Source organism: Vombatus ursinus, unplaced genomic scaffold (assembly GCF_900497805.2).
Source record: "Vombatus ursinus unplaced genomic scaffold, bare-nosed wombat genome assembly UNPS02010980.1, whole genome shotgun sequence".
Classification (NCBI taxonomy): domain Eukaryota; kingdom Metazoa; phylum Chordata; class Mammalia; order Diprotodontia; family Vombatidae; genus Vombatus; species Vombatus ursinus.
The window spans coordinates 5,047,904-5,062,531 of record NW_020950758.1 but is presented as its reverse complement, the minus strand read 5'-3'; the positions used below and the strand labels follow the sequence as shown (position 1 = coordinate 5,062,531).

At 44.5% G+C, this 14,628-nt stretch overlaps 1 protein-coding gene across 2 annotated transcripts in view; it reads left to right on the top strand.

The window, feature by feature from the left end:
* FAM49A (family with sequence similarity 49 member A) overlaps positions 1–14,628 on the top strand; it is a 94,526-nt gene that overhangs the window by 65,903 nt on the left and 13,995 nt on the right. For both annotated transcript variants that reach the window (XM_027855616.1, XM_027855614.1), the window contains 2 exons: positions 3,818–3,897; positions 12,574–12,695. In XM_027855616.1, coding sequence (XP_027711417.1) covers positions 3,828–3,897; positions 12,574–12,695 — 192 coding nt within the window. In that variant the 5' untranslated portion in view covers positions 3,818–3,827. The remainder of the gene's footprint in view (positions 1–3,817; positions 3,898–12,573; positions 12,696–14,628) is intronic.

Below are 14,628 nucleotides of genomic sequence, written 5' to 3'. Positions count from 1 at the left end.
GTCAAATACAAAGAGAAAAGCAATTGCAAGATGACATTTTAATAGTGGAGACAAGAACACTCTGAATTTAAGTCTATACAGGATGAGTACAGAGAGAATAAATAGAAATACAAAAAGGTTAAATATAAGGTTGTTTGGGAGGGAGGGTGCTAACTGTTGAGAAATCAGGAAAGGAAGAAGGGAAGGCTTAAAGGAAGTCTGTGATTGTATGAGGTGAACGTGAAGAGGGAGGGCATTCCAGGCGTGCCTGATGGGGAGAGAGTCAGGACCTTGGACAGAGCCTCGTCCGATCCTCTCCCTTGGTGGATGAGGAAACTCAGAGCGGGGATGAGAGAAGAGCCCAAGGTCATGCTCCAGTCCTCAGTGTCTTCATACAGAATGACAATTATAGTCCTTTCACTGCCCACCATGCAGGGAGATTGTTTGTAAAGTTTAAGAGATTATAGTTCTGATTACCTAATGTTAAGCCATTCACTCAACAATTGGAATGTAAGCTTCTTGAGGGCAGGGGTTGTTTGTTTATGTATCTATATCTTTATCTATATCCATATCCATATATATGTGTGTGTGTGTGTGTGTGTGTATTAATCCTCTGGCACAAAAAAAGTCTTAGAAGTAACTATGTGGTGCAGTGGTTACAGCACTGGACCTGCAGTCAGGAAAACTTAAGTTCAAATTTGGCCTCAGAAACTTACTAGCTATGTGACCCTGGGCAAGTCATTTTAGCTCTGCCTGCCTCAGTTTCCTCAACTGTAAAATGAGGATAATAACAGCACCTATCTCATAAGACTGTGAAGTTCATATGAGATATTATTTGTAAAGCATTAAGCACAGTGCCTGGCACATAGTAGGCACTATATAAATGCTTATTCCCTTCCCCACCTCATCATCTAGTAAGTCTTCCAGAGAGCCTTACCCAGAATTCTGAGGTCCTTCGTCTAACTCTCTTGATATTCTGTGGGTACCAATACAAAATGTGGAATGTGTATCTATTGACCGCTAGTTGGCAGGTAAGGGGCACATAAGGTTTGGAGTAAGGGAGACCTGTGTTCAAATCCTATCTCAAACACGTGTCTGTCTCAGTTTCCTTGACTATAAAGTGAGAGGAAGAATAGCATATACCTCACAAGTTGTTGTGAAGACCCAATGAGATACTATTTGTAAAACTCTTAGCACAGAACCTAGCACATAATTGGAACTAATAGCTCTTAATAAATAGAATAATTAATTAATAGAATAATAAATATAAATAAATAATAGCTATTAAAAATGCTTGTTCACTGTCTTCCTAATGAAGGCTGCTGATTGATTTTAAAAATAATAATAACAATAATGATAACTGGCACATCCCTTTTAGAAGTGTGCAGTCTACTAAGGAAATGTAAAACATCAAATCAGATGCCTTTGACAGGCTGCAGCTTCCTCAGCAATATTTCCACTCATTGGACAGGGATCTCCCATTTAGAATACCAAAAGCCAAATGCAAGCTTATGGCTGGTCTTTGCCCTCCCAGCCCTCTTTCCCACCCCTGTGCCACCATCTCTGCAGAAGCAGAAGGGGGCAGCAAAGGACTGAGGGTCACTCATTCATTCTATTTCTTTCCTTCATGGGTTTCCACAGCCAAAGAATTTCTCACTGAGTGGCCGGCAGTCTGGTGCTGCTAATGCTGAGCTTATTTGTAATTAACTCAGCTGCTGATCATGAGCAGACTCAGCCTCTGGCTGGAACAATACTCCAAGCCTTTCAGGCTTGTAGAATGTTCTGAGCTTACACCTCCCTGGCACAGCCTTCAAGATCCCAGGGTCAGGTCCACACCAGGTAGCATCGGGATTCAGTGGAGGGTTGTTAATATAAAATGCAATTCAATGCATAACACTTATGAGTAATAATGATAATAATAATAATAAGGCTTTGAGGCTTGTAAAGTACTCTATAATTCATGATCTTATTCAATCACAAGGAAGTTAATGGGGATGCTTATGGAAGGTCAGAAGATGGAAGAAGGGGGAAGGTCAGAAAAAGCCTTCCTGAAAGGAGTGCCACTTGTCATGGCTTTGAGAATGGGCATGATATCAACAGGTAGAGATGAAGTGTAAGGAGTTCCAGGCATAGGAACCAGCATGGGCAAAGGGATGGAAGTAGAACCATATAGGATGTGTATGAGGGAAGCCAAGTAGTCCTATTTGTCTGGAGTTTTGAGTACTTGGTGGTGAGAAGCAGAGGTTAAGCACAGCTAGATGGCTCAATGGGTAAAGTGCCAGACCTAGAATCAGGAAGACCTGAGTTCAAATCCACCCTCAGATGCTTACTAGCTGTATGACCCTGGGCAAGGCACTTAACTTTCTCTGCCTCAGTTTCTTCATCTATAAAATGAGCTAGAGAAGGAAATGGCAAAGCAGTCCAGTATCTTTGCCAAGAAAACCCCCAAAAAGGTCATGAAGAGTCAGACACGACTGAACAACAAAGTACACTCCTGGATAAAGTGCTTTGCAAACCCTAAAAAGAAGCTATATATACATTCTAGCTATTGAATAATGACTTTTAGGCAGTGGCAGCCCAGGGAATTGAGTGCTGGACTTGGAATCAGGAAGACCTGACTTCAAAGCTTTCCTCAACACTTGGGTGATTGTGGTCCAGTCCCTTATCTGCTCACATGATTGTCCTCTGTTCAATGGCATATGAGAACACAGTATGCCTGACTTCATAGAGTCCTGATGAAGTTCAAGGGAGAGAGAGAGAGCATAGCTCTTTGCTCTCCACAAAGCCCTGTAGAAAGGTCAGGGTTTTCCAATGAGTATGTAGCAGTTGGGGCTGCTATGAAATGGTAGAATGTGTAGTCTATGATGAGTGGCTGAAGCCTCGGCTCAGTGTGTCTCTTAGGGCTTCATGTATGTCCTTGAAAGGCCCAAGCTCCTCCCATAAAACACTGTTGCTTCCAAATGCATAAGATTCTCTGGGGATAGAAATAGCCAATTCTGTTCCCAATATTTATTCTGAAAACTTTAACAAAAAAGATTTTCAGGTTGGAAAGAACAGAATTGGAAAATCACTAAATGTGAAAGCTAGGAGGACCCTGAAAACCTGGAAAGTCTGAACTGAGATGGTCTTTAGAACATCCAATCTAGAATTCTGGAGTTTGGAAGGGCCTTGGAACATCCACTCTGGAATTCCAGAGCTTGGAAAGGCCTTGGAACATAAAACATAGACTGAAGTATATGAGAGCTGAGGACATCTTCGGGACATAGAATGTCAGAGCTGAGAGTGACCAAGCACAGAAGGACAGAAAGTAGCTTAAACCCTCCCCTCGCCAAATGCTTTGAGTCCTTCCAAATGCTATTCTGGGGTGAATTTCCTTAAAGGAAGATGTGATGGGTGGGGAAAGGAATGAAAGTGGAAAGGCAGAAAAGGCTTTTCCCTACTTCTTTTTTAGAAGTCCCAAATGTTCCTTCAGGTCATTTTAGGTCCATAGCTGGCCCCTTTTCTGTAGCAGCTAAAGAGCCTGATTTGGTGAGCCAACAAGTCATAGCCTCTCATGGTGTGACAATGATGATGGAGGTGGTGGTATTTCTGTAGCATCTTCCATTATGCTTTACTCTATGCATCAACTATTTATTAAGTGCCTGCTGTATGCAGAGTCCTGTTCTAGGCACAAGGAGAGATAGAACTCACCCCCTGCCCTCACAAGGGGCATCAGATTGACCCTGAGAGCCATGTTCTTAGTGGGTTTAAATGACGTTTGACCAGATGTCTTGAACCTTTGAATCATTTTTTTTCTTTTTCCTTTATAACCATTTGCTTTTTTTATTGCATCCCCCAGGTTTCCTGGAATGGGCAATCTTCTTAAGGTCCTAACCAGGGAAATCGAAAACTACCCACATTTTTTCCTGGATTTTGAAAGTAAGTTCAACAACTGACTAGACCCTTGTCCTTTCCTCTGATTGTCCTTGCAAATGGCTGAGAAGGTTTCAGCCTGCCCAGCCTGGCTCCCTCAGGCCTGAGTCTTCCAGAAGAATGATGGTGATTCTTCCTCATTTGCTTTCAAATGACTGTGGTCAGGCCAGGGGTCCATGGTGCTAGAAGTGACCTAATCTTCAGAAAGAAGAAACTGAAACTAGACTAAGACATTGAAAATCCTTAAGAATACATATATTTTAAATTACCTTGAAAATGCAAGGCAACGAAATGAGTAAGGACAAGGGAAATTAGTTGAATTGGAGAGAAAAAAGTGTCATGTTAGTGGTCTGCAAACACATTTAAGAAGTAAAGCAAGAATCTAATATTAGCCCATTGACCCATTTCGAACATGAGATATAGGCTTTTGAATTTTGATCCTAGAACATCAGAGCTTGGAGGGACCTTAGAACATAAAACATAGACTGTCAGAGATGAGAGGGACCTCCAACCTTCCCTCAGGGCCATGGATCCACTACGTGTTCAGTGGAAGCCAGCCATCAGCCAGGGAACGTTGCCTTGAGTAACAAAATTTAACTTTCAAGGTTGGGGAGAAAGAAAGAAATAGAAAGATTCATATTTTGATCTTGGTCTTACTTCTCTTTTATTCCAAGATGCTAATTGTGTATTATCTCATATCAGATAATGTATATAAAGCTCTTTTCAAATATTAAAACACTATATATTCATATATTATTCATTTTCAAAATTATGTAAAATATATTATTAAGTATTTTTTTTTAGTTTTAGGAAATATCACGTGTCTCTTCCTGTCATTACTGATTCCTTTGCCAATTTCTAACTAACCATGGTCTCTAGCCATATTTTATTTCATTCTGAAATAAAAATAACCTCATGTTTATTTTGTTAAACATGGATATTAAAGTGTTCCAAAAAACACGGCAAAGTGACGTCCTAGAGTGAGTTCTCTTCCCTTCTACCATACTAGATCTGTGATCAGTACCTTCCCTTGTGAAGAACTTCCATGCATCAATACAGGCCAGCATCTTTTTCTGCCACTTGCAGTCACAGGGAGACTTGCCCGGGGTCCCACAGCCAGGATATGTCTGAGGCAGAGCTTGAATCTAGGTCATCCTGGTTCTGAAGCCAGCCTCTTGTCCACTGCACTATCTCTGTCTGCACAAAATATACGCAAAGCAAAACAAAATATTTTAGGGGGCAAGGGTACTAACAGCTTTTGGACTTTTAAATATGAAACTATAAAGTCATTGTTTCATTGATGGGGTTATTTTTTTTCCATCTTGTAGGCACCAGGTGAGCAGCATCTAAAAATGGCTGCCAATGGCTAGAGCAGTTTTAGATTTATAAATCTCATCCCTCATAACCACCCTATAAGGCCATAGTGTGAGTAGAATTATTCCTATTGAAAAAAGAAGGAAATGAAGATGAAAGGAGAAATGACTCACACAAGGTCACACAGCTAACAGATATAAGTCTTGGACTCAGACCTTTTGACTCTAAGCATAGAGTTCTTTCCTTCACATTAGGCTCAATCCTGTTTTTATTAAAAAGAATAAAAACAAAGTCCATATGAATATAACTATAACATGCTTAATGCACATGTGTCTAAACTTTATTACCTTGTAAGTCTGATTTCTGAATGCAAGAGGATTTGGCTTCAGAACTTCAGATCTATTCCCCTCGATTTAAAAAAGAGGAAAACTAGCCCCAGATTGGGAAAGGGACTTGTTCAAGGTCATACAGGAATCCAGAAGACCTGGGTTCAAGTCCCACCTTAGACAGTCGAGGTGACATTGGGTAGATCACCTTTCTGGGTCTCAGTGAGCTCTAAGTCTTGGAGACAATGGTAGTGCGGTGGGAAGAGCTATAGTTCTAGAGAGAGAAAACCCAGGTTCAAATCCCATATCTGATGCTCATGACCTGTGCGACTGAGAACAAGTCCCCGAGTCTCAGTTTCCTCCTCTGTAAATTGAGGGCACTCTGGCAGCTGCGTCTGAGGCTCCTTTTCGCTCTGGCTCCGTGACCGATGAGCTGTGATCCTGACTCCCAACTTGGAGTATACCAAGCTGACTAGTTTCACTTCAGCTCTGGTGCCCAACTGGTTTGTCACCAAGGCCAGGACTGTCAGGTTGAATCAGTGCCAAAAGTCTTGTTTGAGCCAGTGCTTTAGCAAGGGTGGGGCGAGGGGAGTCTGGGAGCTGAGGAAAAGCCCCAACTTCAGCTTTATGGCAGTGGAAATTGCCTTTCTCTGAGGGACGCTGGCAACCAAGATGAAAGAAAAACTGGAAGAATTCATGAAAGACCCCCCCACCCCCACCCCCCACTCACTGGGCACAGTCAGTGTTTCTGGAAGGGCCAAGGGGGAGGGGGAACACTTAAACGTATTTGGCACCTTGGACTTTTGTTTTTCAAAGAGCAAATAAGTTGCGAATGTCACACGTTCCTTTTGAAGTCAATGATGAAATATAATTGAGCAGAGTTGAAGGAGTCTAATTGAACTGAGGGAAAGTGTTTCAGAGTTAAGCCCTCTGTGTTAGGCCAAGGGTCCCAACTGTCTGGAATGAGCTCCCCTCCCCCTCCTCTTGTCATCAGACCTTGGAGAGGAAGGCTCTACTTTCTACTAATGACCCACAGGTTTGAACCCACTGGGGTGTTTAAATTCCACCATTTTATTCTGCCTGTTTCCTTCTTCAGCCCAGCCTTCCTCTCAGATACTTTTTGTTAGGAGCTGCAGCAGACTGGGAGAGTCCTAAGATCAACACTTCTCTCCACTGTCCCATCGTAGGGTGGGCTCTAGCATGCTCTCCAAGGGAGTGCAGTCCCAGGTTGGCCACTGAAACCAATTCAATGAGCACCATGTGAGGGGCTATACTGAAAAGGGAGAAAAAGAAGCAGTCAGTCCCTGTCCTCAGAGGGGGTTATTCTACTAGCGTAGACACAGAAAAGTGAGTAAAAATACATACAAAGCCATGTCAGCCGAGGTGGGGGTGGGCCCAACAACTAAGGGACCATATAAGGCCTCAGTGGGATGTGGTGCTGTAGTTGTGATTTGAAGGAAGCCAGTTATTCTAAGAGGCAGAGGTGAAGAGGGACAGAATTCCAGGCACAGCAAACAGATAATGGAGAGCAGGAACAGTGAGTACACCAATGTGCTGGCACACAGAGTGTGCAGAGAGGCATAATGTGCAGTCACTCTATAAGGGTCTGATTATGGGGGTCTTTACATGCCACATTCAAGAGCATCTGTTTGAACCTAGGGCCATAGGGAGATATTTATTCAGCAGGAGATAGATGGGGTCAGACCTGAGCTTTGGGAATATCCCATTGGCAGCTGAGTGAAGGCTGGACTGGAGGGAGAGAGCCTGGGGATCAGGGGACTAATAAAGAAACCCTCACAGCAGACCAGAAAAGAGGAGATGAAAGTCTAAACTAGGGCAGGGTTATTGGGAGCCAGAGAAAGTTGGGGTGGGGAATGGAGGATATCCACCAAATGCAAGGCACTGGGCTTGGTGCTGCTGATACAAAGTTCCACCCTTCAAGGATCTTCTTCTGTCCATCATCATACTTGGGGGGGCAGAGGGCAGGAGGAGAATGCAAGATAAATTGAGGGAGACAACATTGACCAATCGGGGATTGGGAAAGACTGTAGGAGGTGGCACCTTGAAAGTCAGTCGGTATGGTGCGGTGGCTAGAACACTAGGCTAGGAATCAGAAAGACCCGAGCTCAAATCCTGCCTCAAAACTCAAGTTGGGTGATCCTAGGCAAATCACTTGACTTTTGTCTGCCGCAGTTTTCTCATGTATAAAATAAAGGGATGGGACTTGCTAATCTCTAAGATTGCTTCTATCTCTAAAGCTCTGATCCCCTGAAAGAAGGCAGGAACCCTAAGAGGTAAAAATGCGGAGGGACCATATCCAAGGGGAAGGAGCTGATTGTGCAAAAGCAAAGAGGTAGGGGCAGAAATGGGTCTGGGAAACAGCACGTCGGGTCGGCCCGCTCGACTAGAAGACAGTATGTGAGAGGCAATAATGTGAGACGGGTCTGAAAAAGATGGCGGAAACCAGATGGTAAAGCACTAGCTTACCAGCAGATCAGGTCTCCTTCCCATAAAAAGAATGTTCCTTGAGGCCAGGGATGGCTCTTTTATTATATTTGTTTTTGTTTTTGTGTCAACGGTACCTTGTTTTTAGTAGACGTTTCATTAATGGTTGCTGAATCAATTGAATTGAATTGAGCTGAAGCTGCAGTTCTTGAGTAGGGAAGGGGCCAGGTCAGAACCAGACTTTAAAGGGACGGTGAGCTTGGCTGCTGGGTGGGGATGCATTGGAGGAGAGAGACAATGGGAACAGGAGGTGCTGCTCCCTGTTTCTACCTCACAAGATCTTATCCGTCTAAATGTAGGGAGGGCTGAGTGTGAGCCTCCTCCGTCTCAGAAACGGAGCTGCTGGACCCTCGTTACAGAAGGCTGAGGCTCCGTGGTGAGGGGTGACGGATGTCCCCGTGGACATAAACGTGTCAGCCAAATCAAACGTGTGCTTTCACACTTACCTCTGTATCTTGATGCCCCTCCCCCTTTCTCTGAGCTGTTAATGCCTTCCTATAAATCGTTACCACTTTACATCTTCAAATGTTAATAATAGATCATAATTTATGTCCCTTGGTTTATCCCAAAGAAGAACAAAAAAAAAAAAAAGCACCACTGTGATTGATAGAGCCAGGAAGGCTTTGCTGTGTGTCTCTTTCTTCATTTGCCCCAACAGTGTTTGTGCAGTGGCCCCCAGGGCCTTGAGCGAGTCATAGATCCTGGTGCCAAAGCCAGCCCGTCCTCAGAGGGCTGGAGACACCTCAGAATAAATGGTGCCTTGCATACCGCCTGTGATCTTTGGCATTTAAAAAAAAATCATCGATCAAATTGTGTAGCTGGTTCAGCGAGTCTGCAGGGATGAATTCTCTGCTCTCGTGGCTGGTTTAGAGGCTGAATAAGACTTTGGCTGGTCTAACATTCTAAGGATGCACTCTGGGAATGATCACCCTCTCAGAGGCCCCTGATTGTAGTCGGGCATCTGATCTCTCTGACAAAAGCTTTCCCAGTCAGCCAAGCCTGGTGGTACCTTTCCTCAGCTCTGTTGACAGGGGTATGCTTCTTATTCCACCTGGGATGAAAGGGCTGCATTCCCCAACGAAAGGGGTCAGCGGGAACATGAAACTGGATTCTTATCGACATATTGACAGTCGATATTCACCATCACTTGGGGGCAAAATTCTCCCAAATGAGGTGAAATCCTTTTGATGAAAACCTCCATCGCTCTGGCCTGAGTCTCCTTCCCTGACAAATCCTGCAAGTGTTGGATTCCAGGCACTGGGCACTTTGAATTCAGTGAGTAGATGTATGTCGGCAAGGTCAGAGGGCAGGGGGTGTGCTGTAATACACTCGGCTTTCGTGGGTCCAGAACAGGTGTGTAAATCATCCCCCATGTCAGGGGCTGCATGGGCTGCTTCCTCAGGCTGTGGAAAGTATTGGTTTCTGAAATTGCTTGTGTAAATCACAGGGACTTTAAGGGCTTCCTTGTTAAAACAGCAGGGTTTCCTGGCCTATGTAACCATCTTTGAGAATGACATTGAAATTATTGGAAATCACTGCAGTAGTAGAAAGCCGTCATTAGATGAAATCTGGAGAGAGGCCATTGCCAAAAGAAACACAGGACAACAAATTGGGGAGCAAACACCAGCTTGGTCACCAAAGGAGCTGGGTTCAAATTCTGATGCTGTGTGCCATTGGCCCTGTCACTTAATCTATCCTAGCTAACATTCTACTGATTCTCTATATTGCTGGTTTACAAGGGCTGGGGCCAAATGGATCTGAATAAGCCTGGATACCATACCATGTTGCAAAAACAGCTACCTTTATCCACTGCTCTGGGTTCTGGCAAACAGAAAAAGTCAAATCCCTTCTCTAGTTGGTGGCCTTTCAAATACTTGAAGACAGCCATTACATCCCCACCCCCTAATCTCCTCTTTTCCAAGCTAAATACCCTCAAATCTTTTCATTTGTCATCATATCACATGAGGTCAAGGCCCTTAAAAGCCCTGCTTGACTTCCCCTGGACTCTTTCCAGTTTATAAATGTACTGTTTAAACAGTGGCACCCAGAGCTTTACTCTTACTCCAGACAACGTCTGAGGAAATCAGCTAATAGTGGACCCATCACCTCCTTATTCCTGGAAGCCTTGCCTCCAGTAATACAATCCAAAATTGTGTTTATTTTCTTGATTCCACATTGGGTTTGCTGTCCACTGAAATCCCCATTGGGTTTGCTGTCCACTGAAATCCCCAGATCTTTGTTCAAAACTACTGCTTTCTAACAGATGCCTCTCCCATCTTGTAGTGTTGAGGATGGTTTTTTACATGAGTAGAAGACTTCATGGTGAATTTCACCTTGGACTCACCCCAATACTCTAACTCACCAAGATCCTTTGGTATCCACACTTTGTATCCAGTGTGTTAGCCAGCCTTCCCAGCATCTATTCCTTTCACAAGTCACTAAAAAAAAAATGTTTAATAGCCCAGGGTCAGACATAGATGCCTGGGTTACTCCACTAGAGATTTCCTGCCATGTTGACTCTAACCGTTTCTATCTACTCTGAGTCCCACTAAGTTTCGAATCCTCTGATGATACTATTTGAATCCTTATCTTTCCTCCTGTCCATAGGAAAATTATGGGAAATATGCTGAAAATTTTGCTAAAATCTAGGTAAGCTATACCCACAGCATTCTCCCATGTACTATGTTAGTACTCCCATCGATAAAGAAAACAAGCTTAGTCTGGCAAGATCAAAACCATCCTTGCAATCACTTTTTCCCTTTCAAAATGTTGGCCAACCACTCTTCATGAGCCATTCTAGAATTTTCCCATGAATGGAGTCAAGCACATTGCTCCAAAGTTTGCAAGTGTTGTTTTCCTTTTTTTTAAAAAAAAAAAAAAAAAACCAAGAGCAGCATTTGCCCCTTTTCAACCTTATGGCATCCCTTCCATTTTCCATATTTTTTCAAATGTCACTGAAGATGGCTGTGCAATGAAATCTGCCGATTCTCTTGCCCATTTACAATTAGATCATAAACTCCTATGGTTTGGGGGCCTGAATTTGTTCCCTTCTTTGTAGCTCTAGCATTGAGCACATTCTCTCACATGCTCCCACTTGCCACTGAATGCAACTGGGGGAAATCACAAAACCTTGGTGATTGAGCCCACTCTAACTTTTTGGCGCATCATCTCAATTGGGCCCTCTCTGTGGCTAGGCAATCCTTAAACCTCCCATAATCTACCCTGCCCCTCCTGCTATCTTCTCAGTTAAGAACCTTGCCTCATATTTCACTGAAAACACCCCAATCATTCACTGAAAGCTCAGTCTTCTCCCCCCTCCATGTCTTACATTGTTCACATGTCTTTTGCATTCAGATCCGTCCATAACCTTCCACTCCCCCAGCTTTCCAGTCTTCTTATGCCTTACACTCCCCTTCCCCCACACTCTACCACCCAATGACACAGGCCTGCCTCCTACACGCCGTCTCCAGACTTCTCCCAGGCCTGAGACTCTCTTCTTCCCTGTCTCCGCCTCCTGGCTTCACTGGTTTTCTTTAAGTTCCAACTAAACTTCCACTTTCTCCAAGAAGCCATTTCCAATCCCCCTTAATGCTAGTACCTTCCCTCTGGTGATCATCTACAACTTGTCCTGTCTATAGCCTGTTTATATGTAGTTGTTTACATTTTTTCTTCCCATAAGACAGACTATGAGTTCCTTGAGAGCGGCCACTACTCTTGAGCTTAGCACAGTGCCTGACACATAGAAGGCGCTTAACAACTGTTTATTGACTGACTATCTTTTGCCTTTCTTTTTACCCCCATCAGCTAAAACAGTCCCTGGCACATAGTAGGTGCTTTAAAATACTTGTCATTGACCGTGTTTAGTAACTGGAGATTTGGGTCTGTGGTATCGTCCCAGTTGAGGACTTCACAAATGGAAACGCCATCCGTTTGTGCAATTCAAAATTCCTGTAATTGATTATCTGTAACCCTAGAGTCTTGTTTTTGTCTTTCTATACCCAGCTCCTGGCAGAGTATCTGGAACATGCTAGGCTCTTGGCAAATGTTTACTGGTTAATCTGAAAGTTGCCTGAAGGGGGTTCAGTGGCTTGTCCATGATCACAAAGCTGGTATATATCCCAGGCAGGACGTTATTCTCAATAGGAGCCTCCTACATATCAGACACACAGTCAATGATTCTGGGATTGACTTGAGCCTACCTCCTATTAAACTATACACTCCTCGAAGGTGACACTTGGTGGTTTCCACAACTACATCCCCAAGTGCCACACACAGGGCCATGCACACAGTAGGTATTTAAGTAAAGAAGGTTTGTAGAATTGAAAAGAAAAATTCCTATTTCTGGGCCAATTTCTGGTCCTTGTGCTTTAGTCTAGTCTTCAAAAGGCAAAATCCAGAAGCATGAGAAGCCATTGTTCTCACCCTGAGATATCAGCCTAAGGGGAACTGAATGGACTTTCCCTGGTGAAGTTGTGTGAAGCTGATGCCATGTGTGTCTGTGTGTCTGTGTGTCTGTCCTGTTTTCCACGTTGCTTAGATGCTCAGCCCACGGAGGGCGAGAGGGAAATCTGGAACCAGGTCAGTGCCGTCCTCCAGGACTCGGAGAGCATTCTCACAGACCTGCAGGCTTACAAAGGCGCTGGCCAGGAGATCCGTGATGTGAGTAAGCCAAGCCAATGATAATATTGTCCTGACAACGGCGGAGGGGGGACTGGGAGGGGGTGAGGATGGAGAAGGAGGGAATGAAGTCATCGCTGCAGTATTTCCTAGAATCCTGGAAAGAACAGGGGATGTAATGTGCATTTAAGCCAATGTATGAATGGTCCCTTTTATTTTAGGAAATTCATCCAACCAGACGTTGTATCCACCCCTTACCCCCACATCCAGACATGCACACTCGGGGTTCAACATCCGCCTTTCACATAATGATTTAGTGTTCCAGCTTTCACTTGTATAGTCATTAACCAGTCTGCTCTTTAAGGAAAACAAACATGTGATGATAAGGCTAGTTTCTAGCAACTCCTTCCCATTCTAGCCACTGCTGCTGACATTGCCAACCCCATATCATGGGTGGGGTGACGCTGATTCTCTCCAGGTCTCTCCCCTTCAGATCATCCCAGGATCATAGATTTAGAACTGGAAGAGATCTTAGGTGTCAGCTGGTCCAATTTCCCTATTTTATGGATGATTAAACTGCAGCCAAAGGTCACGCAGGCATCGAGTGGCAAAGCCAGGGATTCCAGTAAAGGACTTCTAAATGCAGATCCACCACTCCTATTGCTTGCTGCCCCATGTTGCCTCCAACCCATCCTCCTCCTATCACATTAGAGTGGTTTGTGAATGTAAAATAAAAATAGTCTTCTCGGGTTGGCATTCAGGGCCCTTGACAACCTGGTCCAGCCTCCTTGGCAACCTTGTTTCTGATCACTCCCCTTCACAGGTCCCGTGTTCTAGCCATAGTGACCTTGCTTACTATTTCCCAAACTCATCCTTCCATCTCCAGCCTCACATTGGCACAGGCTGCCCCCTATGCCAAGAGTGCACCATTGGCACAGGCTGCCCCCTCTTCTAAGAGTGCACCCTTCCTTCTCCCTGCCTCTCATAGTCAATCTATGCCTTCAGAGATGATTCATCAGGTGTCACCTCCTCCGGGAAGCTCCTTTGATTTCTCTATTTATGGGTGATTGCCCCCTTCTGAAATAACATTGGACATACTTTGATGCATACATGTTGCAGCCTCCTAGGAAACTCACTGAGGGTGGGACCTCTTGCTTTTGGCTTTGAATCCTCAGTAGCCAGCACAGTGCCTGGCACAGTATTCATTCATTCATTCATTGAACAAACATTTATAGCATAGTGCCTGGCACATAATAGTCACTTAATAAAGTGATTGATTATACATCTGTTATGTACCAGACACTACTGGTACAGAGGACATAGACACAAGGATCAAATGGCCTCTGCCCTCCGGCACTTTGCATTCTATTGGGGGAAATATCATGTACATCCACAAGCAAGTACAAAAACATAGATAAAATCAATAAAAAATTATTTGCAGGAGAAGCGCTGGCTCGCCAATGAGTCAGGGAAGGGCCCATGCCGCGGCTTTTGAATAGTTTGAAGGATGCCAAGGCTGATTCTGAGAGGTGGAGACAAGCAGAGAAAGCATCCCAAACATGGCACGGGGGCAGTGCGCCAAGATGGGCCGGGCACTCTCACCTCCAGTGAGCAGCACGTTGGCTGTTCAGTTAGGAAGCAGGAGATGTGTGAAAGGCATCTGTGACAGGAGTTGGGAGCCTGATTCTACAGGGCTCTAACAGAGCCTCTAACCTCTAACAGAGAAGCCAATACTTTCTCCTTGGGTCAGAGGCAGCCACAGTATGAGCTTTTGGATGAAGTGAGTGCCATGGTCAGATGAGTGCTTTAGGAAAATCACTGGCCGTCACATGGAGGACTGATGGGAGTGGGAAGAGACTGAAGGCAGGAGGATGTGCTAGGAGGCCATTGCAACAGTCCAGAGGAGAGCAGACGAGGGACTGAACTTGGGAGGCGTGGAGGAAGAAGGGGGATGGCACATATGAGAGGCAAGAGT